This window comes from Diabrotica undecimpunctata, chromosome 8, assembly GCF_040954645.1.
Source record: "Diabrotica undecimpunctata isolate CICGRU chromosome 8, icDiaUnde3, whole genome shotgun sequence".
NCBI lineage: Eukaryota > Metazoa > Arthropoda > Insecta > Coleoptera > Chrysomelidae > Diabrotica > Diabrotica undecimpunctata.
In genome coordinates, this window is record NC_092810.1 from 30,112,864 (window position 1) to 30,139,193 (window position 26,330).

The 26,330-nt window shown below is 35.2% G+C and overlaps 2 protein-coding genes across 2 annotated transcripts in view; both read right to left on the reverse strand.

The window, feature by feature from the left end:
• sn (fascin domain-containing protein singed) overlaps nucleotides 1–26,330 on the reverse strand; it is a 156,227-nt gene that overhangs the window by 25,220 nt on the left and 104,677 nt on the right. The gene's annotated exons all lie outside the window — the stretch shown is intronic.
• Nucleotides 20,681–21,172, reverse strand: LOC140448640 (uncharacterized). Its single transcript, XM_072541738.1, has one exon. It carries the CDS (start codon nucleotides 21,170–21,172, stop codon nucleotides 20,681–20,683), a length of 492 nt encoding a protein of 163 aa, XP_072397839.1.

Consider the following 26,330-nt stretch of genomic DNA (forward strand, 5'->3'; position numbering starts at 1 on the left):
CAATTAAGATACCAGGCAGGGAAGACTGGAATAAAGGTGTACCCATACAAGCTGCTGCTACCTGGTACACGGATGGCTCAAAAACATCGGAGGGTGTGGGAGCCGGCATAGTAGGGACAAATCAAGGGATAGATTTCCCAGTAAGTCTATCTAAGGATGTGACAGTTTTCATTGCCATTCATTGGACCGGAACCCTTCTGCGGAGTTGCTAAATCAGTAACAAAAACGGCTACAAGGAAGTGGGTAGCTCGCAAATCTCTGGAATGGTGGAGGAATTCACCAGGACAAAGACAGGCGAAACAGTTCATTACAGAACATTCGCCAAAATTTACGGCAGACCTAATAAGCAAAGACAGGAAAACAGTCAAGGTCATAGTAGGTCTTCTAACAGGGCACTGTAAGCTGAATAGGCACTTGAAGCTGATGGGATTATCAGATGATGACCTGTGCAGATTCTGTCACCTCGAAGAAGAAAGAGCAGAGCACATTTTATGTCAGTGTGACAGTCTGGCAAATGTGCGGTTCTTTGCATTAGGAGAAGAAAATCCACCGGCAAATAGCTACATGGAAGGTACAGTCTCGAAGCTACTAGACTTTATAAAAAGGGTCAGGCTAGAGAATGTTATCTAGGACTAGAGGACCACAATAGATCTGAAAAGGTCGCAGTGGAATAGGCCGAAAGGCCACCTCTCTTAATCTAATCTAATCTAAATCTACTGAAAACTTATCGCACGCTAGACATGTATCCATTTTTATAGTTTTGAAACTTATATTCCTCACTAAGTATTCTTCTGAATTTATCTGCAGAAACTGGAGTTTTCTTTTTCAAAATGCAATCTCCTACATATTTCTTATAACAAGTCTGAATAGAATATTCCATACTCATATATTGTCTGGAGCTGTTAGCATGGGTGTAATAGCTTTTGTACTTAGGTAAGCTTTCAATAAAAGATTTTAGAAAATCTATATCAGAATTGGAATATTTTTTAGGATGATTTGAATGTCGACCTCTTAGATCTGATTCTGGAATACTTGATCCAGTTTTTAATTATTGTTTGACTAGATTTTCAACTCGACCTCGATTTTTCTGTAAGCCATGGATACTTAGACAAGCCATTTTGCATACCTTAACATATTTTCCTATATTCTTATACTTATAATAGTTTGAGATCTTTGTGACATTAGTGCTTTAGTTTTCTTCCTGGTCACATTCTGTAAGCCATGGATACTTAGACAAGCCATTTTGCATACCTTAACATATTTTCCTATATTCTTATACTTATAATAGTTTGAGATCTTTGTGACATTATTGCTTTAGTTTTCTTCCTGGTCACATTTTTAGATCTCATACAACCTTGTAAGTAAGCATTTTGTGTTTCAAAACTGTTCATTCCCCACAAATTAACAAAAGTTGTCTGAAGTTCTTCATGAGATGCAATTTGATCTCGAGTAAAAACACTTGATTTTTTAGGCCTATAGCATTCCCCTTGTTTTTTTTAAAGCACGCAATTTAAGATATATGCTAATATCAATATTTTGCCTGATATTCATTAAGGATCATATCATTGAATAATATGACCACATGGTAGAACTTTTAATATTTGTTCCAATTTCCGAAAAATACGCTTCTTTGGGATAACATTTTATATTCTTTTCATCACACCACTGCATATAAAGACGATACAGTCGGATACAGTCTTTGCAGTACACAAAATGTCTGGAGGAACACGCGATGCTGTGGGATCTTCCGATACAGACATAAGACTCGTAGTTTTGGCATATAACAATGACAATAAGCACAAACGTTCACAAAACTTAACGAGTACCGCAAAAATCGGTGATTTTTCTTATTTGTCAAAGTAATGGGATAATAAAAAGGCCAACATAAATTTTGCTAAAAAATATGTTCAAACTGACAGAGATACGGTTAAGATAAAAGGAAAAATTTTTGATAATAACGAAGACAACAAACCACAAGAAGGAGTGAACCTAGTAAAGCTGCAGGGAGTGGAAAAAGATATGAGTGCGGCATCGAAAAATATTGAAAAGAACGGAAAGCCTCGAAATTGTGCAAATGAATGGGGATAAACATTGAAGATCGCTGCTTGACAACGCATTTTTTGGAAGATGATCAGGTTATTATTACCAACTGTATAGAAGACATTAATTACATGCTACGAGAACTTTAAAAATAGTGTTATCATTTTCTCCATACGACCCTATAACGGTGTCGTTTGTTCTGTGTGTCCATTAAATTCTCCCAACATAAAAATTTCCTTTCTACTGCTGATAGTATCTAAAAGTTGATTTAGTTTTTCGTCATGGTCGCTTTAGCGGCAGCCGTGTGATCATTGGATGGTGCGTAAACCCCCATTATTTCAATACCTTTTATGAATTCGACTTTTATTTGGTACGCGTTCATTTACAGCATCCCGGTCTTTGATACATCTAGCTATTTTCTAGTTAATGCGTATAGAACCGCCCGTCTTTTCTCTCTAATCCTCATTTATACCACTGTATAGACTTATATACTCATCTACTGTATATATTTAAATTGTGAAAAAATAAATCTCAGACCAAGCTTTTGCACGGTCATATTTTATTCCTCGCGTTGGATATTTTTTCCACCACCTATGCTAATAAAAAGTTTATAAATCATAGAAATGGTTATAAATAAGCTCTCTCAATGTAAATTTATTCTAGTGGATCGTAAACTTTTCATTATTAACTAGTGAATCGATTATCTGCCAAGTCAGGAACAACGAGAAACCGATTTATGGTCTCAACTGCAATTTATCTCTTGTCGCCTTTGGTCGATGACTTTTATTCGTACATAATTACATAGTTGCTATCTATTTTGTCGATAAAATGCTATTCAGATAATAAATGAAATTAAACTATAAACAAAGACTGTAGAAAGTTTACTACAAGTATAAATAGATATAAGTAAAAATAAATATTTATCGTAGAAATTAAATATATTGATATTGACACTAGTTTTCATGAAAGTTTTGAGCCACTTTTGAAGCATTTTTCATTAGAATGAAATACTCGAAACTTAAAAAAAAAATAAAATTATAGGATTGGTTTCAAAACGTCCGACGACTTTGTCCAACGCCTAAATTCCACTGGTTTCACTGATTCCATTGGTACTTTTTCAGATTCCTAGAACTTATTGCTTTGTTATTCTCGTTTTCTATGTTTTCTTAGGTCTTCATCGCTTTGTAGGGTTTGGTGGTTGTTGCATTTTCGCAACTTGATATAGATATTGGTTAGATATTAATTCTGTTCGAGCAAAGGAGTGTTTTAAAACTGCTGTAAGACAAAACTTGACAACTGTAAGACAACCGAAAATGCGACAATTTACATACTTTTTGAGCATGCAGAGAAGGTGTTTTATAGGAAACTTAATTTCCACTGTATAAAGTGCAAATAAAGTATACCCAAGCCAAGAAGAAATTCATGAGTTTTGGAGAAATCAACTTTCAACGTCAGCCACACATAAAACCAATGCTGAATGGATTGAAGACACAACGAACAACTGTCAACATTACAGTAATATTCCTTGCGAACTCTACACCACTAAAGAAGTCTCAAATACTATAAAAGAGCTTCACAACTAGAAATCTCCTGGACCAGATAGAGTTTAAAACTTCTGGTTAAAGAAGTTTTGGAGTGTTCATGAGTGTTTCTTAGTATTGATTAATCATGTTATCTCTAATCCGCAGAAAATACCACCATTTCTTACACAGGGAACCACTTATCTAATACCGAAGGATCAAAATAATTCCCAAGATCCAGCCAAGCACTGCCCAATTACTTGTCTTCCAACTTTGTACAAATTGGTCACATCCTGTGTAGCACAGCGTATCTACCAACACTGCTCTAAACAGTATCGTAGAACCTCAACAGAAAGGATGCGTTAAGGGGTTCATGGATTGCAAAGAACAACTTATTATCAACTCAGTCATTTCTAACCAGGCATATACCAAAAAAAGAAACCCTTTTACTGCCTTCATTGACTACAAGAAGGCCTTTGATTCAGTGCCGCATGAATGGCCTCTAGATATATTGAAAATATAGAAAGTCGATGTTAATCTAGTGACCCTTGTGAAGCATGTAATGGCAGAGAAGAACACTAAAATTCACCTTTAATTACCTGAAACCAATATCGAAACTAAAGATATCCCAATTCCCGGGGCCTTTTCCAGATGTACTCGTTGAGTCCACTTTAGTTCTGTCATAGGGTTTTGGTTCAGCCCGGATATAGAGAGTCTTCAGCGGAAAATAAGAACATTTCACACAAAAGCTCAAAAACACCATCCACGCAGTGCAGTAGAGAGAACAACATTAACGCGATATCAAGGGGGAAGAGGACTTATGGACATAATTGAGCAACTAGATAAACTGGTTGCTAATTTAAGAACTTATATTCAGGTGCAGCTGAGACATCTACTTTACATCGAAACATTTGCGCAGTAGATGATACAACGCCGCTTAAACTGAGGGAACAAGAAATACGTATACACCACCTGACTAAGCAAGAAAAAATGCGCACCTGGATGAGTAAACCTGAAATATATTGTTCCTCAGAGATCCTTAAGTCCAAAATGACAAATGCCGATATAGATGCCAAGCCCAATAAATCATTCAACATCTTACCGGGGGCTGTCAGGCACTTTTCGGTACTGATTATAAAGAACGCCATGACTCAGTAGGAAAAACTATCCACCAAGAACTAGCTGACAAACTGGAACTTCTCCAAACCGACCATCTTCCTTATTATCAATACGTCCCTTACAGAACGCTCGCAAATGACAACTACAAGATATACTGAGACCGCACTGTGCTCACAGACCAACTAGTGGCACATAATAGACCGGATCTCATGGTTAATAAAATAAACTTACTAGGCAAACAACACTTATTGATGTGGCAATACCTAATACCAATAATTTGCGTGTTAAATACAACGAAAAGATCGCCAAGTAGAGATATCTAGAAATACAAATCAGGAGACAATGGAGAATGGAAAGTACCCAGACAGTACCGATTATTCTATCTACTACTGGTGATATTCCCAAAAACCTCCTAGAGAACATAAACCAGCTGGGTCTAAATGAACATCTCTATAACTCTTTAAGCCGATGCAGAAAGCTGTACTCCTCGCGACGTCCAGATATGTACGAACATTTTTGGGAGATACTTCAGTATACCTAGTCAACTAGGACTCGATGACATGGAAATAGTCCCACCAGAGCTCAATTCTTTTCATACCGTATTTATCTGGGATGAGTGAATTTTTCCCTTAGAGGGAGTGTGAGCCGTATGGATAAATCTGGATAATACCAATCTATTTTATAAAGTCTAGGAAGACCGGTTTCGAGCACTATAATTTTCTGGTCATCTTCAGGTCTGCGGACAAGTTAAATTAAAATGATGCCGGTGTAGAGATTGTTGTTAGAAAGGCGTGTACCGAAATGAAATGTGCTTTCAAGAGGAGTATTATAAATCAGAAGATGGCTACAGGTCCCCAGAAATCGAACAGAATGACAACGAATCTTGGAGTAGGCCAGGAACCACAGAGGATCCTGGTCTAAATGTCAAGGTAAAGATGTCGAATGGATGTCGAGAGTAAAGATGATGATGATGATGATAATGTAATAAATGTGTATGAATACGAAACAAAAAAGCTCATATTGTTCGTCATTGAGGGTCCAATTTTGGCTAAAAGCCTTAACGCTTGCTCATTTGTATTTTATGTTCTATTGTATTCGAAATTTGGCGAGGTTTGATCATATTAAGTTTATAAATTCTTGTACAAAACTAAGAACACACTTATCGTAAAGACCGTTGTAATCATCTATCATAAAGAGTGGGCTATCATACATTTCCAAGTCGAGTATTCTCAAAAATCTTTGTTTTTTTATGAACATTAATTGTACGAATTTCTGTAGACTCGTTACAACAATCAAAAACCAATAAACGTACCATTGTGTCATTTTGGTGTTTATTTTTATTGTAACACTCAACCAAAAAGGTAACAACTGTTAGTTTTAAGAAATTAAAATACTAGTTATGCATTGCAACACATAAATATTAATATTTATTGTTGAAATCGCTCCACTTCCAAGAAAATTATGAATTAAAATAAAAATAATGCTTGCCGAGATACCAGAAAGAAATTTCTAAACCGCAATATTACCGACAGGATCTAGTTACTTTTATACTACATTATACTTTTATAGTTAATTTTTATGTTGTAAATTATCACATATACTTTATAACAGCAGTATCGCCACAATTAATACGGTATTGTTTAATAAAAGTCAATAATCCATGACGGTAAATAAAGATTGGACGAATTAATTTGATACGGATAATTAGTGATGTTATTGTTGTGTTGAAATTGTTGCATTATACAGAAAGTTTTATTTAACGTATCTATTGCTGTGCGATATATACGGTTGGCACTAAGGCCCGTTTGTAATACAAATTTATAAACCCGACGATAAGCATTTACTTAAGAATAAGATAATTCCCAATCTTTTAGAAAATTTTTGGCGAATTTATGACTACTTAAAGTCATTATTTCTTCGCATACCAATTAGAATGTAAATCTTTAATTGGCATGTCTGGAGACCAAAGCTGTCAATCCCAGCACCAGGTTACCATTAAGCGAGACTTGTAGCTTCTTCTTCTTCAAGTGCCCTGTCCGTTGCAAACGTTAGCTATTAACATGGCAATTCTGATCTTGTTTGCGGCGCTTCTGAATAGTTCGACCGATGTGAGCCCGAACCACTTCCTCAGATTTTGGAGCCACGAGTGTCTTCTCCTGCCTGGCCCTCGCTTACTGTCTATTTTTCCCTGGACCATCAATTGCAGTAGACGGTACTTATCGTGTCTTAATATGTGGCCTAGATATTCAAGCTTTCTTTGTTAATTGTATTCACGATTTCTTTCTCCTTTCCGATTCTTTGAATTACCTCTATGTTGGTGACATGTTCGGTCCAGGATATACGAAGAATGCGTCGGTACACCCACATTTCGAATGCTTCTAGTTTTCTCGTGAGCGTCTCCGTCAGCGTCCAGGCCTCCACACCATACAGTAAGATCGGAAAAATGTAGCATTTAACTAGACGTAGTTTTAGGGGAAGAGACAAATCCCTGCTTATGAGGAGCTTTTTCATATTGCTAAATGCTGCTCTAGCTCGTTCTATTCTCGCCTTAATTTCTGTGGCCTGTTCCCATTTTGCATTTATGTTGGTGCCAAGGTACACATAAGATTCTACATGGTCAATTAGTATGTTACTTATCCGTAACTGTCGAGCAGGCTGTTGCTTCCTGCTTATCAGCATCCATTTTGTCTTCTTGAAGTTGAGGCTCAGGCCGTATTCCTCACTAACTAAATAAACTCTTTCCATTACCTGCTGTAATTCGTCTATGGTACTGGCAAGGATCACCGTGTCGGCATATCTTATATTGTTCGTTAACTCGCCGTTTATTTTTATGCCCTCATTTGCATTTTCCATACATTTGTTAAATATTTCTTCGGAATAAATATTGAATAGGAGTGGGGATAATATACACCCCTGACGGACACCTCTTTTGATCTGCACACTTTCAGTGAGTTCGTTGCCAATTTTTGCTCTTGCTGTTTGACCCCAGTATAGGTTTCCCACAATTCGAACGTCCTTGTCGTCAATACCTGTCTTTCGCAGAATATCTATCAATTGTTCATGATTGACATTCTCAAATGCTTTTCTAAAATCCACAAAGCACAAATACACGTCCTTATCAACGTCTCTACACCGCTGTATAAGCACCTGGAAAGCGAAAATTGCTTCTCTAGTTCCAAGTGCTTTCCGAAAGCCAAACTGCAATCTATCAATATTTGACTCACATTTATCATATATTCTTCTATGAATGATCTTAGTGAACGCTTTAGTGACATAATTGATCAAGCTTATAAGCCGGTAGTCATCACAGATCTGGGCATTTGGTTTCTTCGGGATTGTAATAAATGTTGACTGCAGCCAGTTCTCCGGGATTTTACCGCTATTATATATGTTGTTAAAAAGTTCAACTAGATTATCAAGGAACTGTTTGTCTGATTTACATAGGATCTTTAATATTTCGCAGGGTACATTGTCCGGACCTGCTGACTTATTGTTTTTTAGTGCTGCAATGGCATCTTCTATTTCCGATTACTTGTAGCTTACTTATAAATATGTGTAAAAACAATATACTCAGAAAACCGATATAGTCTAACAAGCTATCTTAGAGACTCATTAATATTCAGCTATTGTTAGAGGTGTAAAATTCCATAAACAAGGAATATTTTCATAAAATAGGTAGATCCCTTCTTGTTTATGGAATTTTACACCTCCGAATAATAGCTCCCGCGGAGCTGAATATTCATATATTTCTTAGATAGCTTGTTAAATTATACTCCGCCTCGGATAAGAACAGTCTACACAATGACGACTCAAGCTATGAAAAGGATAACGAAGAGGAAGATAGAACGTGTGGTACGATTAGGACCGTGGAACATCAAGTCACTTAATACTAAAGATTAGGAACTTATGGATGAGCTAACAAATAAGCGCATATATATCTGCGCAATCCAAGAGACTAAAAAGAAAGGGCAAGGAAAAATAAAATAAAAAGATTTTTTGATACACTATACAGGGGCAGAAGAAGAAAAAAGAGCATTAACAGAAGTTATGATACTAGTCAACCGAAAATATAAAAGATAATATAGAAGACTGCAAATACAAATCAGTATGTATTATCATTAAAATAATAAAAACTAGCACCAATGGATTTCATTGTCTCATTGACATGTTGTACAGTCCAGAAGACTGACGCTCTATTTTTAGTTTATTAACTTTTTATGAGTAACTTTTTGAGTCTTCTATTAAAAGATCAAATAATTATGTTGGGCGATTTTCATTCTCCGTAATTGGACAGGATATTACTCCAGGGACCAAAGAAAGATTCAATGAAGACTACTTGAATGATAATGGAGATCTTAAGCTAAATCTATGTTTGTTAAATGGTTTAAGAATTAACAATACATTCTTTGACTACAAACCCCAATACATTTGACAAAATATAGGTATTTGACATAATAATAGTACAATCACTAATGGAAACATACTGCCACAGCAAATAATTAACAAAATATTAAGAAAATATTCGTTAACTTATCTACACATTTAACTAAGAGCTAACGGCAACAATGTTAAATGTCAGAAGTAAATCCTTACCTGCACTTACCGGGGTTATTTTTATTGTGTATGCTTCGCCAATGCGGATAAGTGAAAAGTAAGACAGTTTCATAAAATTTGCCCCTATAACAATATATCTTATGCATACCGGTGCGATTCAAGAGCGAATAGTTAAACAAGTTCGTTAAATACTTTGAAACATCGGTAAACTTATCAAAACTTCGCTGGTTTATATATTTACGTCCTTGGAAAGAGTGGGAATGGGAGAAATAGTTTATAGCCAAGCGGCCATATCCGCATAGGAGTAGTGCGTTCTGTTTCTTGTGAATGTGATTTTATTTTATGTATATTTATTAAATTGAAATAAAAGTGATGTTTATTCTTTTTTAGCATTACGATATATGCCGTAGCGGAGTCGAAGTAATGTACAAAGAAAGCGGAAGTTTTTTATGTCGGTAGAAGAAAAGCAGACTGTGTGTAGAGTATATGAAAATACGCTTATTACAGTGGAAGTTGTAGCTCAGTGTTAATTTCTAACGGGAGTATCCGTGTTGACAATTGAACGCATTATACGTGAAAAAAAGATGACTGGGATTGTGCAAGCTCTAAAAGTACATTGTCGTGGTAGAAAAAAATTGACGAAAAACGAAACGTGGGTGAATGCTGGTCACACAGTATCTAAGATCTGGCAATATACTACTGTGAAAAGTCATCGTCAAGCATTTGTGGACGGTTTATTAACAGGGTTACGAGGACCAATGGGTAACGGATTTTCGTAGTGAAGGTGGCTTTTCAGACGATAGTGCACTTTTTCGGCAAGAGTCGAAATCGTCTAAAGAGCCAAAAGTCGAGCCAAATTCGGTAAGAGTGATAGATAGCGCTTTTTATCACAGCCGATTAGTAGAACGTCTGCCAACTATGGCCACCAGAAAAGCAGACATGCAGAGTTGGTTAGGTCAAAAAGGAATTCCACTTTCCGGGGGCATGGTTAGGGCTAAGCGTATAAGTGTCATTAGACAGCATCGTGACAGATACCGCCAGCATGTTGTAGATATAATGGTCGTGCTAAAGATATCACTATTTTAAGACTTCCTTTTTACCATTGCAAGTTAAACCCGATATAATTAATCTGGGCTCTAGTAAAGGGTTACGTAGCTGGTGAAAACGTGACAGATAAAATATCTGTTGTCCAACGTTTGTTAGAATTGGACGGGATGGTAAACACTGTTTTCGACAAAATAATAATAGACTTAAGTGTGACTGGGATTACTCTTCGGAGGAGTCCATGGATTCCAAAACTTCATAAGCATTACTTAGATAATTATTGCTTTGCTTTGTAGTTCTGCTTCTATATAAATGGAATATATTAATTATTTTGCAAAGTTTTCTGTTTTTTAAGTACTGTATTAGGTAGTTTACACTAACAATAAAATTTTATTACTTTTTTTTACTTTATTTTGTTAGATAACTATAAGATATCTGTCAAAACACACATTATAATGTAATAATTATATCGGTCTTAGATTTAATTTTTACGTAATTATTTATGTCTTTAAATAAATAATAAATAATTAAGTATCCCCAATAAAAATAATATTTATGATTCAAATTGGGTGAACGAGGAGGCCATTCAATACTAATTACCAATCCATCGTCCGGGAAATGTCTGATCTAAATAACGACGAACATTTACACCAAAATGAGCTCAAAAACCAGATCTCATTAAAATTGGCTCCAAACTTGTGTTTCGGGGCATACGGTATTGCATTATTTTTCGATAAAAAATAAGATTTATATATTACAACAAATTCCCATTATTTTTTTTTTTTAATAATGTGATCATCATTAAAATTGCAAAATTCGCAAAAATTGTAATTACTTTTAAACAGATTAAAATTATAGATATACAATTTACGAGCATACCAATCCCTACCCCCTGTACAATTCTGCGTTCCTTAACTTCACTATCTATATTCAAGAGGTCAAGAACTCCCACTTGGTAATCGAGAAACAGATAAACGAACCCAACAAGCGAAACATTACCGATAGGAAGAACAACCATTGTATTTGTCTTTTGTTATTTGCATCTTGTATTGCAGAAATAAGTAACGAGTATAGGAAACAATAGGATTCGGTGTTCAATTACACGAATTTCTTGAAGGAAATTATTTTCTTTGTTTTATGGCCTGAGCGTGGAATTTACTTCTGTTGATGAGTTCTGCTTTGGGCGGCAATTATATGGAGAAGTTGTTTGTGTTAGAGATTCTTTAGAACATCTGTTCACTTGAGACATTAGTAACAGTTGTAAATGTTTATAAGTAGAAAGTAATACTTAAAATTTGTTAATTGTCCAATATCCCAGTAGTCCATTCTTTCACGGTTTTTGCTCAGAATTTAAGAACCACTTCGATTGACATGGAATTGAAAAAATTTATATAATGCCGATCAGGGGCATGCGGTGCATGGATGCAAGGGATGCATTGCATCCCCTAATATCTAAAATTTATTATCAGTAGTTAAATATTGATATTGATTTGTAATAATTCAAATATTTAAAGATAAAATATGTTTTTTAAGAAATTATTAAATTACTTTACGAATGACAATTACTGGCAACAGCGCACGGTGACTGTAATATCTTTGGATGCATTTTCTGAAACCATTCTGCTCGCGCTAGCATCGCTTCAATTCGGCAGGACACGTCGACTCTCGGGCCCAATTTGTATAGGTTTGGATCGGCATTTTTAAGAATATTGGATGCAATATTAGATTTGCTTATCATAGGCAAGGCGACTGGAGTAGTTCGCATATCACATTGTAATACAGCGCGTTTGCCGTTTTTGCTTTTATATTAATTCGAGTAGTTTTTGCTGTGTTTCACGTGTTTTTATATACTTATATATTAATTTAAGTAGTTTTTCCGAAATGAATTCTGATTTACCCCAACCGTGTACAAGTTCTTAATCCTGCCAGGAAAACAGTAATGGGCAGTGCTTAATTGTGTGCGATTTATTAAAATGTGGATTTTCAAAATTTAACTTTCAAGAAAAGTGTAATGTTATATCTGTAGGCAGGCTAAAACCATTACTGGAAATTCAAACCAAGTCGACGAAATGTACACGTTATTTTAACAAACATATATACGAGGTTCCTTTAAGACTTTAAGTGGTTGACAGGTTGTAAAACTCTCTCGAGATTATTTTGTTTTCCGTGTATATTATTTATTATAAGTGAGAAAAACGTGTTGAATAGTACGGGTTACTCAGATTTAAATAATTTGCGCAAATCTATAAAATGACACATTTTAAGTAAAACGCATTTAGAAGCAGTTATAAAAGAAAAGACTTTTGGGAAAACACGAATTGATCACGCTCTAGATAATCAGCTTAAAGTTAGTCACCGCTTGCATAATGAGCAAGTAAAAAAAATCGTGAAATAGTAAAGAGACTGATTCACATTACATGTTTCCTTGGTGAACATGAACTTAGTTTCCGAGGGCATAATGAAAATTATGAATCTGTAAATAGGAGAAATATTTTGTGGAGTTTTAGCAAATATTTTATCTGAATATGACGAGCTACTAAAAAGTCATTTAGATCAATCTACTGTATTTCGAGGTACCTTGAATAGGATACAAAACGATTTGATTAAGTCTGTGGCAAATATTGTTCTGCAAAAAATCAAAGAAGAAATAAAAGAAGCACAATGTATTTCCATTGTTCTAGATGAAACTACAGATATCGTCAATTTGAGTCAATTGTCGGTTGTTCTGCGTTACATCAAAAATAATGGTGAAATACAAGAACGATTTTGGGGATTTTTGGATATAACTGCAGATAGATCGGCAGAAGGTATATAAAGACATGTTTGTAATATAGTTGAGGAACTGGACTTTGGTTCCAAACTTGTCGCTCAAAGTTATGATGGAGCTGCCGTAATGGCTGGGCACCTGGGAGGACTTCAAATCAAAGTTAAGGAGAGGTTTCAAAATGCAATTTTTGTGCTCTGCTTCGCACACAGGCTAAATCTAGTTCTAGCGCAATCAGTCGCACTCAATAAGACTTGCAAAGTATTTTTCCAAACCTTGAGCGGAATGGCTGCTTTTTTTTTCTAAATCGTCCAAAAGGACACATAGTTTACATGTCATTCTTCAGAAAAGGTTCCCTCGAGCAGCTTCCATCAGATGGAACTACAATGGGAGGTTGGTAAAAACAGTTTCCCAATATCGGCAATCCCTAATAGAGTTATTTAAAAGCATTTTGGAGCATAAAGACCGTTGGGACCCTGAAACTGTGAATTCCTCAAGAGGTTATTTGGAATTAGTCAAACAAGATTTTGATTTTAATTTTTTGCTTCAAGTATTTTCTGAAATATTTCCTTACAGATATTTTATTTGATGTATTGCAGACTAAATCGAATGATATTGGATTTTGTATTAAAAAAGTTAACGAATTTGAAGTCCAAATCAACAGACAGAGGGAGCAATTTGATATCATGTGGCAAAAAACTTGCGACGTCTAAGAGTTGGAACCCAAGAGAAAACGTATTAGAATTGACGATGTAGGCGGCACAAAAATATTTTATAATCGACTTTTTTGTGAAATAATAGATAATATTTCCCAGTAGCTTAAAGAAAAATTTAAAAACCTTCGTGAGTTAAGATTTGTGGAGTTATGCAACTTCAATAAATATGCCAACTGTAGTTTTCCGGAAGAGGCAACGGCAGAGGCAAAGTTTGCACATTATGCAAACTTTTTTGACATTCTTTCCCTGCATTCTTTACTAATGTTTATATTTTGAGAACGATTTCCAAAGTGGAAATTGAAACGTCAATAAACGTACTTTAACCTTTAATTGTGGCTTATTTCCATTTAAATAGTAATTATTCTTTCCCTGCATTCCCAACTGTGCGTTTTGTAAGCTTCTCAACACTCTGTACAAACTGATACTAGTTCTAAAATGCTGACATTTCTTAAACAAACTGAACTGGATGAAGCATATAGTGAGGTTTCAAAATTATGTGACTTAGTGATAACAATACCCGCTACAAGTGAGTCTGTAGAACGAAGTTTTTCTGTACTAAAGCAGATTAAAAACCTCACTTGTGAAATCAGAAATTTCACAAGTGAGGAGAGGCTAGCTAACTTAGCGAATTTATCAATTGAAAAAGAACTTATTAAAGAAATGTCTGAAAATCCCAGTTTTTACGAGTCTGTCATAAATGAGTTTGCCAAGGATGACAGAAGAATAGAGCTGCACTACAAGTAAAAAGGTTAGTAAGTCTTTTTATAATTTCCTATAATTTGCATCCCTTTCTTCAAATGTCACGGCACGCCACTGATGCAGATGTGTGTTTTTACCTGTACTTATTGCTATTTAACCTTTAAATTCAATTTGCAGCAAAAAATGTTATACAGACGTTTCTCAGGTAAATTTTTCACATTACAAACGATCCTTATGCAATCGAAAAGAAGCAGTTTTAAACATTTTAGATCGTTTGTAATATGAAAGTTTAAATTTAGCGTTTTTAGGCATATTTTAAATGCTTCACATTTGTTGGAAAAGCTCAAAATCGGAATTTCATGCTATGCGTTTCGAAGATTAGACTACAATAATGGAAATTCCATAGTGACCGATCAATGGAAATGATCAACTGTATTGATCTCACGAGAATCGTAAGAAATCGCGCAACGTTTCTTTATTGAACATCTTTATATAAACTGTCACTCTGATCATTAGATATCTAATTTTTACTGCCGAGTTAATACAAATTTTAGTTAAAATTGATTTCACGCGAGTAACTGGAATTTAAAATCGCCGGTCGCTTTAAGCGTTGTTTCTGCGGGAACTCTGTGGCATACAGATTATTGGTAAATCAATTTTTTCCGTTTTTTCCTTCCCCTATGAGGGGACGTTTTAAGGGGATGAGGGTGCTAAACTTTTTTGCATCTTTTTGGGGTCCCAAAAATTACATTCTCAGTAAAATTCAGCTTGTTTGTATGATTTTTAGAGGTTCTAACTTCTAGCTTCTTTAAGAGAGACAAGCACCTTGCTTATAAGGAAGCCTCTATAGCGCAACAGACTGCTATCGAGGCTGGTGGAGTGGATGCTCTGAAGCATTGGGACAGGGTGGAGTGATTCCTGATTACACGAGTTAATCCTCCTCGCTCCAATGAATTGTATCACCCTAAAGTCTCTCAAACTCAGTTAAACTATTGCTTGCGTGCCTGGGCCTCTATTTGTTTGACCTGCCCAGAAAGTGAAACTGACTATAATTACTATTAGTAAACAATATACATTTTGTATTTATTTTTTAGATAAAAGCCACATTACTTTTTTGTTCTAATTATTACTAGTAAAAGTATCCAAATGACAGAATAGTATATCTTCTCAAGGGTTGTTTCACATTAAACGTTTCTTTTTGTGCAAAACAACAACTAATGAATGATGAATTTAAACCAGTATCCGGTCTTCGTCATTCACTAAAATACCAAGTAATGTTTTCTAATAGAAAGCCTAAGGGCTGATAAACGCAATTAGGATAGGGCAGGGTTATTGCACACCCCCGTTTTGGGGTGCCATAACACGAGTCACACCCTGATGTTGTTTTCAGTTATTTCAGTTGGCGTTGTCGAATTTCAGACTACATGTAATTTAGTTAATAGATCAATACGGGTAAATATACAGGGCTTGTAATAAAATTCCAATAATATCGAATAACCGAAACTAACAGGATTATTTTGGAACTTGATGAATTCTGTAGGTATGAAAAGTATTTAAAACCTTTATTACTAAATTAAAACTGCATTAGTTTTTTAAGATCTAGAAAGGGCCTACCTAGAAAGAATAGGAAAGGTAGCAGATGGAAACTATGCACAATGGTGCAAAACCGCAAATACAATAATGCAAGAGGCAATGAGGGGAAAGACCGAATACACGGCAATACTGGAAGTAGTAACTCAAATCGTTATAAAAAAAGAAATACTACAGAAAAGTGGCTATTCATGTGATGCACCGGTCTGAAAGGGACCTACCGCATGAATAGTCCAATTGAGGGGGTGGACTTTAGTTGGTAGGCAGGCAGCTATGGTTGGATCTGTGATCACGGCTCCTCTGAGAGCACTGCGTGCGGATGGAGCTTTCCACCCTGAATCCAATACACGCCAGGCATCATTAACAAGACATGGCCTGGTACAATCTTCCGAAGATTTACCACAAAAAAAAACAAATCACAACAAATATATCTAGGACAGGCACATAATTAATCAATCAAAACGTAGCTTTGATGAAATTCTTTCACCTGAAGCAGATCCATCCAAGTTAAAGGAACTAAAGTTAGTTCAGTAAACACTTCTAAATAATCAGTATCTCATTTACTTGAACCTGCTAAAAACTTTATAGAAAATCACTTTCCACCTTTCACTGTAAACTTTTACCAACTTAACATGTTACTAGTGAATATTATTGGATCAACAGATCCTAGAAGCGTAGTTCAAGAATATGTCTGGCCTTGACAAATATGCTTAGATAAATTTGCTCCCACTTAAAGGAAAGATATATAAAACGCAAATTCACCCCTATAAGGAAAAAAGCAGTAAGAATATTGATGGATTTTTTCATCGCCTTGCTATGCTCCAACATCTAATTGGTGAACTATCTACTGAAACCATTTGATTTGTTTAAAGTCATCAAACAAGTTAATATTAAAAACATTAAGTGCTTTGGTCTAGTCCTTTCCTACTCGCTCGGTGCCGTCAAAGTTATACAAAACATATACTATAAACATCTCATTGAAAAAATGATCCCAAGAAAATTTCAGAAGAATCCACTTTCTGTGGATAGAATATCATATAGACGCTGAAGGGAATGAACAAGCAGATACTAGTGCGCATAACGCTATCACCAATGACGCATCAGAAACCGAGTGTCAGAGTGGCGCTAGCGATTTAAAAGTTTATCTCCAAAAAAAGGGTGTTAAGTACATGGAATAGGGAGTGGAAGGATAGCAATTGTAAACTTTTAAACATCAAAAGCGACATCTTTTAGTGGAAGTCCACTGCGAGAAGTAGAAGGTCACAAGTTTATTACACGTCTGCGACTTAGACACTGTAGGTATGCTCATGCCTATCTCTTCTCCAATAGCGAACCTCCAAAATGCGAAACTTGTAATGCAGTAGAGAGTATACCGCACTTCCTGATAGATTGTCCTAAACATGTAATTCAAAGACATTATTCTTCTTCTTCAAGTTCCACTCCTATCGGAGATTGTAAATCATTCCGGCAATTATAATCTTGTTGGTTACGCACATGAATAATTCAATTGAACTGCATCCAAACCATTCACTGCGATTGCGTAACCACGAGATTTTACGTCTGCCTCCGCTTATTTTGTCTTTGATTTTGCCCTGCATTACATTCCTTAATAGTTCGTATTTTTCAGCATTCTCACAAAAGACATTCTTACAATTCCCCAAAATAACCTGGAAGCGTTACTTGATAAAAATTGTGTTCTAGGCAATTTATAAGGTTACTTAAAATGTGACCTTCTTCTTCTTCTTACGGTGGCTATCCGTTCCGGATGTTGGCGATCAGCATAGTTATCCTAACTTTAATTGCAGCTATTCGGAATAGTTCGGTTGTAGATGTGTTGAACCACTTCCTTAGGTTTTGAAGCCAAGAAATGTTACCATAGACATATAATACATGATAGACTGATCGTTGCAATACCAGCCGGTTCCCCCAGTGTGACAAAGAAAACTGACGCAAAGCAGTCCCTGCATTTCTTTCTAATGGGCCGGGTTTATCTCATTGGTCATTTAGGTCACCTGGTGGATAAATCTGGCAAATTAGAAAGAGATGCAGGGACTGCTCTGCGTCAGTTTTCCCTGTCGCACTGGGGAACGGGCATATATTGCAGCACTCAGTCTATTGGTATTATATGTCTATGGTATAAACATGTTACATAAAATTTAATTGTCACAAATGCCACTGGAGTGTCACTAATAACTTTCAGGTGCGACTTTGTTCTTTAAATAATAAAAAAAGATGTTACAGTAGGCTGTGCAGTACAGTTTTTAAATTTAAATAATATTTTTAAAATTGAATAAATAAATTTTATTATTTATTTATTATTTATACTTAAGTTATATTACATTAAAATAATTTAATAAAATATCATGTTTGCACCTAACGCCACCTGGTAACGTATAAACAAAGTATATGTTGTTTACTTCTGACAGACCTGTCAAATTCAGACGATACATTAAATTAGTAGTAAAATAGAATTAAATATCATTTGATGGTAAATTTAATTATGTTAGCTAAATAAGATGTTAAAAATAATAATTGTATGTATATGAAATTATTTTAAAACGAGAAATGTCATACAAATTTAAACAGATTCAATATTGATATTAATTGGATGGCATTTATGACTTTTAAATTTTGACAATCTTGCGAATCGAATCTTTATTAACATTTATTTTTTTATTTTTTACTTCTCATTTAATGTCTGTACTTTTTTAGTTATTTTTCATGCAATTTTTAATTTAAACCTGCTTATAATATTCTTTTATATCTATTTAAATCTTCGTCCTCATCCTCGGTGGGCCCCCGGTCGACAGACACAAACTATTTGAATGTATCCGAGAATATAGAGCAATGTGAGAATCAAATCAACGAGAGTTGTTGAACGTCTGGACTTCAACAATAAAAAACCTATTTCTTACCTTAAGAAAAATCATTTCAAGCATACTTTTAACAGACGTGACATGATTTACTGTGCGTTTCGACATTTATAGTCTCTCGAAAAGGGAGCGTTCTCCCACGCAGCTTCTCAGTTTCTCCTATCCCATTGTTATATTATATTTTAAATCGTTTTTATTATGTATCGGAGAGTGTGTTTGATGTAAATTTACATTTATTGATTTCGAAAAATAAGTTTCAAGACAACTGAGTTGGCCGTAAAGTAAACATCAGAGTCCACAAATTATGTTTAAAGACAAATACAAAATTAAAGAAAGACTTTGTTTAAATCAATATTATCATTATTTCATCACATCACTTATTTAGTTTTATTAAATGCAAGAAATGGTCTCATTATCGCCTATATATCCAAGATGCTAGGTGTATATGTGTTCGATAGAAAATCTAAAAAACTGTCTTAAACCCATACATATACAGGCTGATTCAAAAAAAGGTAACATCGTCTCTAGGAGAGGTAAAAAACTGAAAAAGAATTGGAGCTTGCTTAGTGAAGTATTTTTGTAACTGCGTCCGTTTTCGAGATAAAGGGCGTTGAAGAAAAAACATGTTACACATTTTTTACGATTTTGCGGAAACTTCTGGCAACATTGTAATAAAATTTTATACGAATACGTTTTGGAAGCTAATACATCCCGTGAATTTGTTTTCATATCTGACTCTAACATATATCTGTCCCACATCTAAAGACGATTTTCAACGACTTCTTCTAAATGTGCCTATCTTCTAGAATGTTGGCGACCACATTGACCCATCTTATTCTATTTACAGCAGCTCGAAACAAATCAGTTGATGTTAGACCAGTCCACTTCCTAAGATTATCCAGCCAGGCTATACGCCTACGTCCAGGGCCTCTCTTGATATGCAGTTTATAATGTAGCTTCGACAATAGCGACGATCTCCGCTTCGTAGGTGACGTTTTATTTATTATTTTCGATCAAACTAATTAATTGAAAATATTGCTTAAAATGAGTGATTCTGAAGAAGAAATACTTTCAACTTCAAGTGCTGTTAAATATTTTATTGTTGAAACTGCAAATGAAAAGCGAAAATTCTCTGCACACCATATAAATACCCAAAGGCACATGTTTGGAGAATTTCATCATCTGTACAAGCAAATAAGGCAACATCCTACAAAATTTATGGAATATAGGTATATGTGAATGAGAATAGATACCTTTGATTACATACTTTCGCATATCGCTGATGGGATTGAAGAAAGATGGAGAAACTGTCATAGTAGACCTATTTTATCCGAAGAGCGGCTAATGATTACAATCAGGTAAGTAATAAATGTAGTCATATTTTATAAAAAAAATTTATTCTAACATAATGCAAAACATAAAAAGACACAAAAGAAAGTAGTAGTAACGCTAACTTTAGAAAAATAATAGAAAAGTAAACTTTAACCTTTCAATGAGTTGAATATCAAATATCTAATATAACACTCCAGGTTTAATTCAAGAAAGCAAAAGTATCATATCATATTAAAGTGAGACTGTAATTGAGGTAAATTTAAATGTGTTTCTGCCTTATAAAAATTTCTTGCTGTATTGACGTAACCCTTGGTTGTTTAGACGTAATTGGAGTTCGTAGTGTTTTCAACTGCATAACTATTTACGCTTGGTTTTAGTTAATTTCATTACCCTCATTCTGTATTCTAGCTTATCGTAAGCTGGGAATTTTCATACATGCGGTAGTAAGCTTTGAAAAAAATTCAAATCTTCATCTTCTTCATTTTTATTCTTTTTTTGTTCTATAAACTTCAGTTTTTGTTTTTCTACCTGTAGTAAAGCCTGACCTATATCTTCTTTTGTTAAACGCTTTTTGGGATAATTTCTAGCAGAACTTGAAGCTCGCGACGAAGATGGCGTAACGCTAGACGTTGCTGAGTCCAAATGTTCAAGATGGTCAAGTGGAGATTGGACGTTGTCTGTTACTGACTGTTCACTTACGTCATCTTCATCACTTTCACCTTGTAACGTTTGGGATGACTCATCTACAATATCGTCACTAGTTCTGGGGAAATTGCCGTTGTACTTACGTTTTGTGTTCAATTTTACAGCTACTTTGTCCCATAATTTGTCGAGAACAAATCTATTATGATGATTTTTATTTTTGTAGTACCACAAGGGGGACCTAATAAATATTTCACTAATTAAGTTGTCGATATCCATGCCGGCCACCTCTGATAAACGCAAAGAAAATAGACGGAACAATTATCGCCGCTTTTATCGTACTCGGCTGCCAAGCATGGCTCAACGCGTCGCTCCAATATAAACACCTGCATATAAAATAATGACATCATTTTGTTTGCTTCGCTAAACCGCTCTTATCTTATCGCAGCTCTAACATAAACGTACCCTAACCCTCAATCTTGCCTTCTAGAATCAACTGTAAAAGTCGATGATGTGGCCGAAGTAAGCCAATTTTATGTTCTTTACGGTATTGATAATTCCTTTAGTAAAGGGGCAGCACGGGGACTGGGCCAACTCTTATGGAAATTAACATGGGAAATCGCTAAGGTTCATTCTGCTCATTTTTGACGCTTTTTTTGGTGGAGGCACGACGGCATATCGGATCGTGACGTGTGAGGTATCGATGAAAAGGGGAGGGGGTAACGAATATGTTAAGATAAAAATCAACCGCAAAGTCGTTGCCAAAACGGCACTAAGCTTGTAACGTCCAAACGACTCAACGTACAACAACGTGCAAGGTATCGATGGAAAGGGGAGGTGATAACGAATATGTTAAGATAAAAATAAAACATAGATATTGCCAAAACGACACTAAGCTTGTAACGCTCTTTACTGCCCCTTTACTTCCTTTGTCTTTTCTTAGCCTCTGAAGAATAGTTATATTACTTGTGTGGTGTGTATATGAGACCCTCAACATACGACGGTAGCACCACATTTCAAATGCCTCTAATCGTTTTATGGTATCTTCTGTAAGGCTCCAGCTTTCTACTCCATAGAGGAAGACACTAAAGACGTAATATCTAAGAATTCTTATGCGTATATTGATACTTAAAGATAAGTTGCAGCGAATCTTCCTAAGGCTGTTAAAAGAGCTTCTGCCTTTTACAATCATCATCAGCCTCTCTCAATCCACGACTGGACATGGCCCTCCCCTGTTTGTCTCCAAAGTGTTCTATCTTGTGCTTGCTGTATCCAGTTTTTTGTTGTCTTTCGTAAGTCGTCTTGCCATCGTGTTGGTGGTCTTCCTTTACTACGTTTATCGGCTCTTGGTCTCCATTCAACTAGTTTGCGAGTCCATCTTCCGTCCTTCATTCTGGCAATGTGTCCAGCCCATTTCCATTTTAAGTTACAGCTTCTTTCAATGACGTCTATGACTTTGACCTTAGCTCGTAGATCTTCGTTTCTAATCCTGTCTCGCAGAGTGGCCCCTATCATTGATCGCTCCATTCTTCTCTGCGCTACTCTTAGTTTTTGCGCGTTTTTCTTTGTGAGCGATAATGTTTCTGCACCATAGGTCATCACCGGTATCACGCATTGGTCGAAAACTTTTTCTTCATATTAGTTGGGATGTCACTCTTAAAAACGTTCCTAAGAGCTCCGTATGCTGCCCATCCTTGTATTATTCTTCTGGATACTTGTTTGGTTGTCCTTACTTATCTTAATTTTATTTCGTAGCTGTGATCTCAAGTATCCTTAATATTGCAGCCCAAATAGCATATTTTTTCCACTCTTTCTAACAGTGTATGCCTATTGTAATTTGGGCGTTTATGTTGGTGTTCTTACTAATGATCATCTTACTAATAATGACTTCTACAAAAGCGTATAGCTTTTATGAGTATAATTATCAGGTAATCTACACTTAGCATGATCCCATTCTTCTATATAAGAATGGTAAATTCAAACTCTCCTGTTACTATAAATACTTATAACTCGTTTTGAAATCCATTGCAACATATGTAGATTATATACATCAATAGATTGAATGAATGAGACTACAACCTCAAAAAAAATTTTTTTTTGTCGTAATTATCTTAAATATACCATAAACTGGTAGAAAAAATATAATCCTTAGTCGTTATAATCTGAAATATACTATAATCTGGTAGAAAATGTTTAAAATTAATCCTCAAATACGAATTTCAAGAGATCATCTACATATTGTTTCAATCAAATCAATAATAACTGTCTTAATAAAGACGTTAGAAGCTGAAGCAACAGTTACCCATAATTTGTTATACGCGATTTTTATGAAAATGCAATCTTGAATGAAAGAGATGATTAGTATACACCAGGAACGTCGTAAATATTTACAATTACAACAAAAACATCGTTTTACAATTTATATTATCATACTTTTCAGATTTAATTGGGAATAATTTCAGAGAAATGTACAAGGAATTCTTCAAATAACAGCTCTCGTGGTAAACATCTGTTGGTATATTAAATCACTGTCGTATTAAACCTATATTTATATAATTTCATCCGACACTTGGAAGTAGATTTTATTTATATCTGATTTAACAAAGGATATTTAACTTCAAGTTAAGGTACCAGAAAAAAGTGCTAACTACTGATAGGATTTAACTAAATTAAACAAACACGCAACTGTGGTAAAATTTTCTTCATGCATTTATTGACTATTATCATCATTACAGCTCAATATGAGCCAAAGCTCCGAAAATGGGAAGAATTTAAAAAAAAAGCAACGGGATGGAATCCATTGGAAAAGAAAGCAAATACAGTGTGTTATAACGAAAGTTTGACACCCCAGAAACTCAGAAACCATGAGGTTCTTCAAATTTAAAAAACAAACACGTCAATTTGTATTGGGATGGGAACGAATTTTCAAATTCAGCAAATTTCATGCTCTCAAATGTAACCTCCTACTGCCACGCATCAACCCCCAGTTTAAATAGCAAGTGTGGTCGAGTGGCACATCATTTGAAAGGATTTTTTTTTCTCTACACACTCTACAATATTTTTTTAATATTTTTGTTTTAGTTTACGGAATAACTTTGGGGATAACTTTGGATTTAATTAATATATATATATATATATATATATATATTCGGTTTTTTATAACGTCTTACGACGTTGTCCGACTCCCAAACGCCACTGTATTCTGTCTTGAGTTAGGTCCATACCATATGAGCTGTTTTCTCTTAATATCCTCAACTAGAGTGCCCTCTATACCCATTTGTTGTTTTATCACTTCATTCCGTATTCTGTCGGCTCGTGATATTCTCATCGATCTTCTGATGGCATCCATTTCCGTGGCTTCGACCTTTTTCTTATATTTTTCGGTTATTCTCCATGTCTCAGCTCCATAAAGTAGGCTACTTTTAACCATTGTCTCATAGATGTTCCATTTTCTTTTCTTTGATATTTCTTTACTCCATAGAACTCCGTTCAAACATGATATAGCTCTTCGTGCTTGTACAATTCGATGTTCTATTTCTCGTTCGTCTTTTCCACTACGGTCGAAGATGACGCCCAGGTATTTATATTCGTTGCATGGATTTATTTTGTGATTGTCATCGATATCGAGTTGTTGTCCTTCAGCTCCAATTGAGAGGTATTTTGTCTTTTCTAAATTGATATTTAATCCCCATTTCTGGTATTCTTCAATTAGTTTTCTAAGCATGTATTCCATGTCATCTTTGTCATTTGAGATCACCACCTGATCATCTGCAAACTGTAAAGTATATAATATGTAATCCTGATCGTTCAATTGTATACCCATTCCTTTGACTTTCCTTTTCCATTGTTTCAGAGCTGCAGAGATATAAATCTTAAATAGAGTCGGAGAGATACAACATCCTTGTCTGAGACCCTTAGTAACTGCAAATTTTTCAGCTAAGAGGTTTCCGAATTTCATTTGGGAGTTTGAACCATAATATAGATCTTTGAGAGCACTAACCAATGTTTGATGTATGTTTGATGTGCCCAGGACTTCCTATAGTTTATTTAGCGGGACTGTGTCATATGCCTTCTCAAGATCTACAAAAGTCATATGTAACTCTCTATTTGTCACAATTTTCTTTTCTATAATTTGTTTAAGACAGAAGATGTTATCTGTACATGAACGACCTGCTCTAAATCCTCCTTGTTCTTCGTCTTCAGACGATTGATAATCTTCCTCTATCAGGTCCCGTAGTATTCGACCGTATAGTCGACTCATTGAGCTTGTGACCGATATCCCTCTATAGTTTTTACAATTTCTCCTGTCACCTTTTTTATATATTGGGGTCATATATGCTGTTTTCCATTCATCTGGTGTTGGATGTCCATTAATATATTCGTTAAATATCACCGTGATCATTCTGTGTAATTTCTCTGAGCCATTCTTTATTAATTCCGTAGTTACTCCCTCTGGTCCACCTGCTTTTCCATTCTTCATCCTTGCTACAGCTTTTTGAACTATGTTGATATCTATGGTAATATGCTCTCCCAGAATTTCGATTCTTAATGAATTCATATCTTCTTTAAATTCGTCTCTGTTCTCATTTAATAGATGTTTGTAATAATGTGTCCAATCCTAGGGATTTATGGGATTTAGAATCACTTTCTCGTTAGTCGGCTTCTTAACAGAGTTTATAAACTTCCACGCCTCAGTGCATTGTCGTCCTCCAATATAAGATTCTATCTCTCTGCACCTTCTATCCCATATCTCATTTTTGGCGGTCATAATTATCTTTCTAGTCTTCTTCTTCATTTCATTGTATCGGTCTTTGTCTGCGTCATCTTTTGTATTCAACCACTTATGGTATAATCTTTTCTTTTCTGTTACCGCATTTTCGACGTCTTCATTCCACCAAAGCTTGTTACTAATTTTATTTTGTTTGATTCCTAAGACCTCCTGTGCTTTTTGATGAATACTTGATATTATGTTCTCATATATGCATTTGGTATTTGTTAGTGTTTCGTCAAGTTTGATTAATTTAATTTAATCAAACTTGACGAAACGGATTTAATTAATTTATTGGTTAAATATTTGTTATAACAAAAAACATCAAATTTCGTCAAATTAACCAATTAAATATTCGAAGGACCTGTGACCTCCATACAATAACATAGTCTATTTTCAAAGCCTCTTTGTACATTTTCAAATACCTACGGTGTCAATAATCGGCATTCTGTCACAATTATTTGTCGCAACTCTGCAAAATCTGCAGGCGGAATGGCGTATTTTTTGATTTTAGGTATTCCCATATAAAAATTCAAAGGCAAAAGATCCGGTGATCTAGACGGCCACTCTATTGCGCCTCTTCTGCCAATCAAACGTCCCCAAAAACGTTGATTCAAAAATTGTTTACGCGTATATCATAATGTGGGAGTGCCCCGTTCTGTTAGAAAG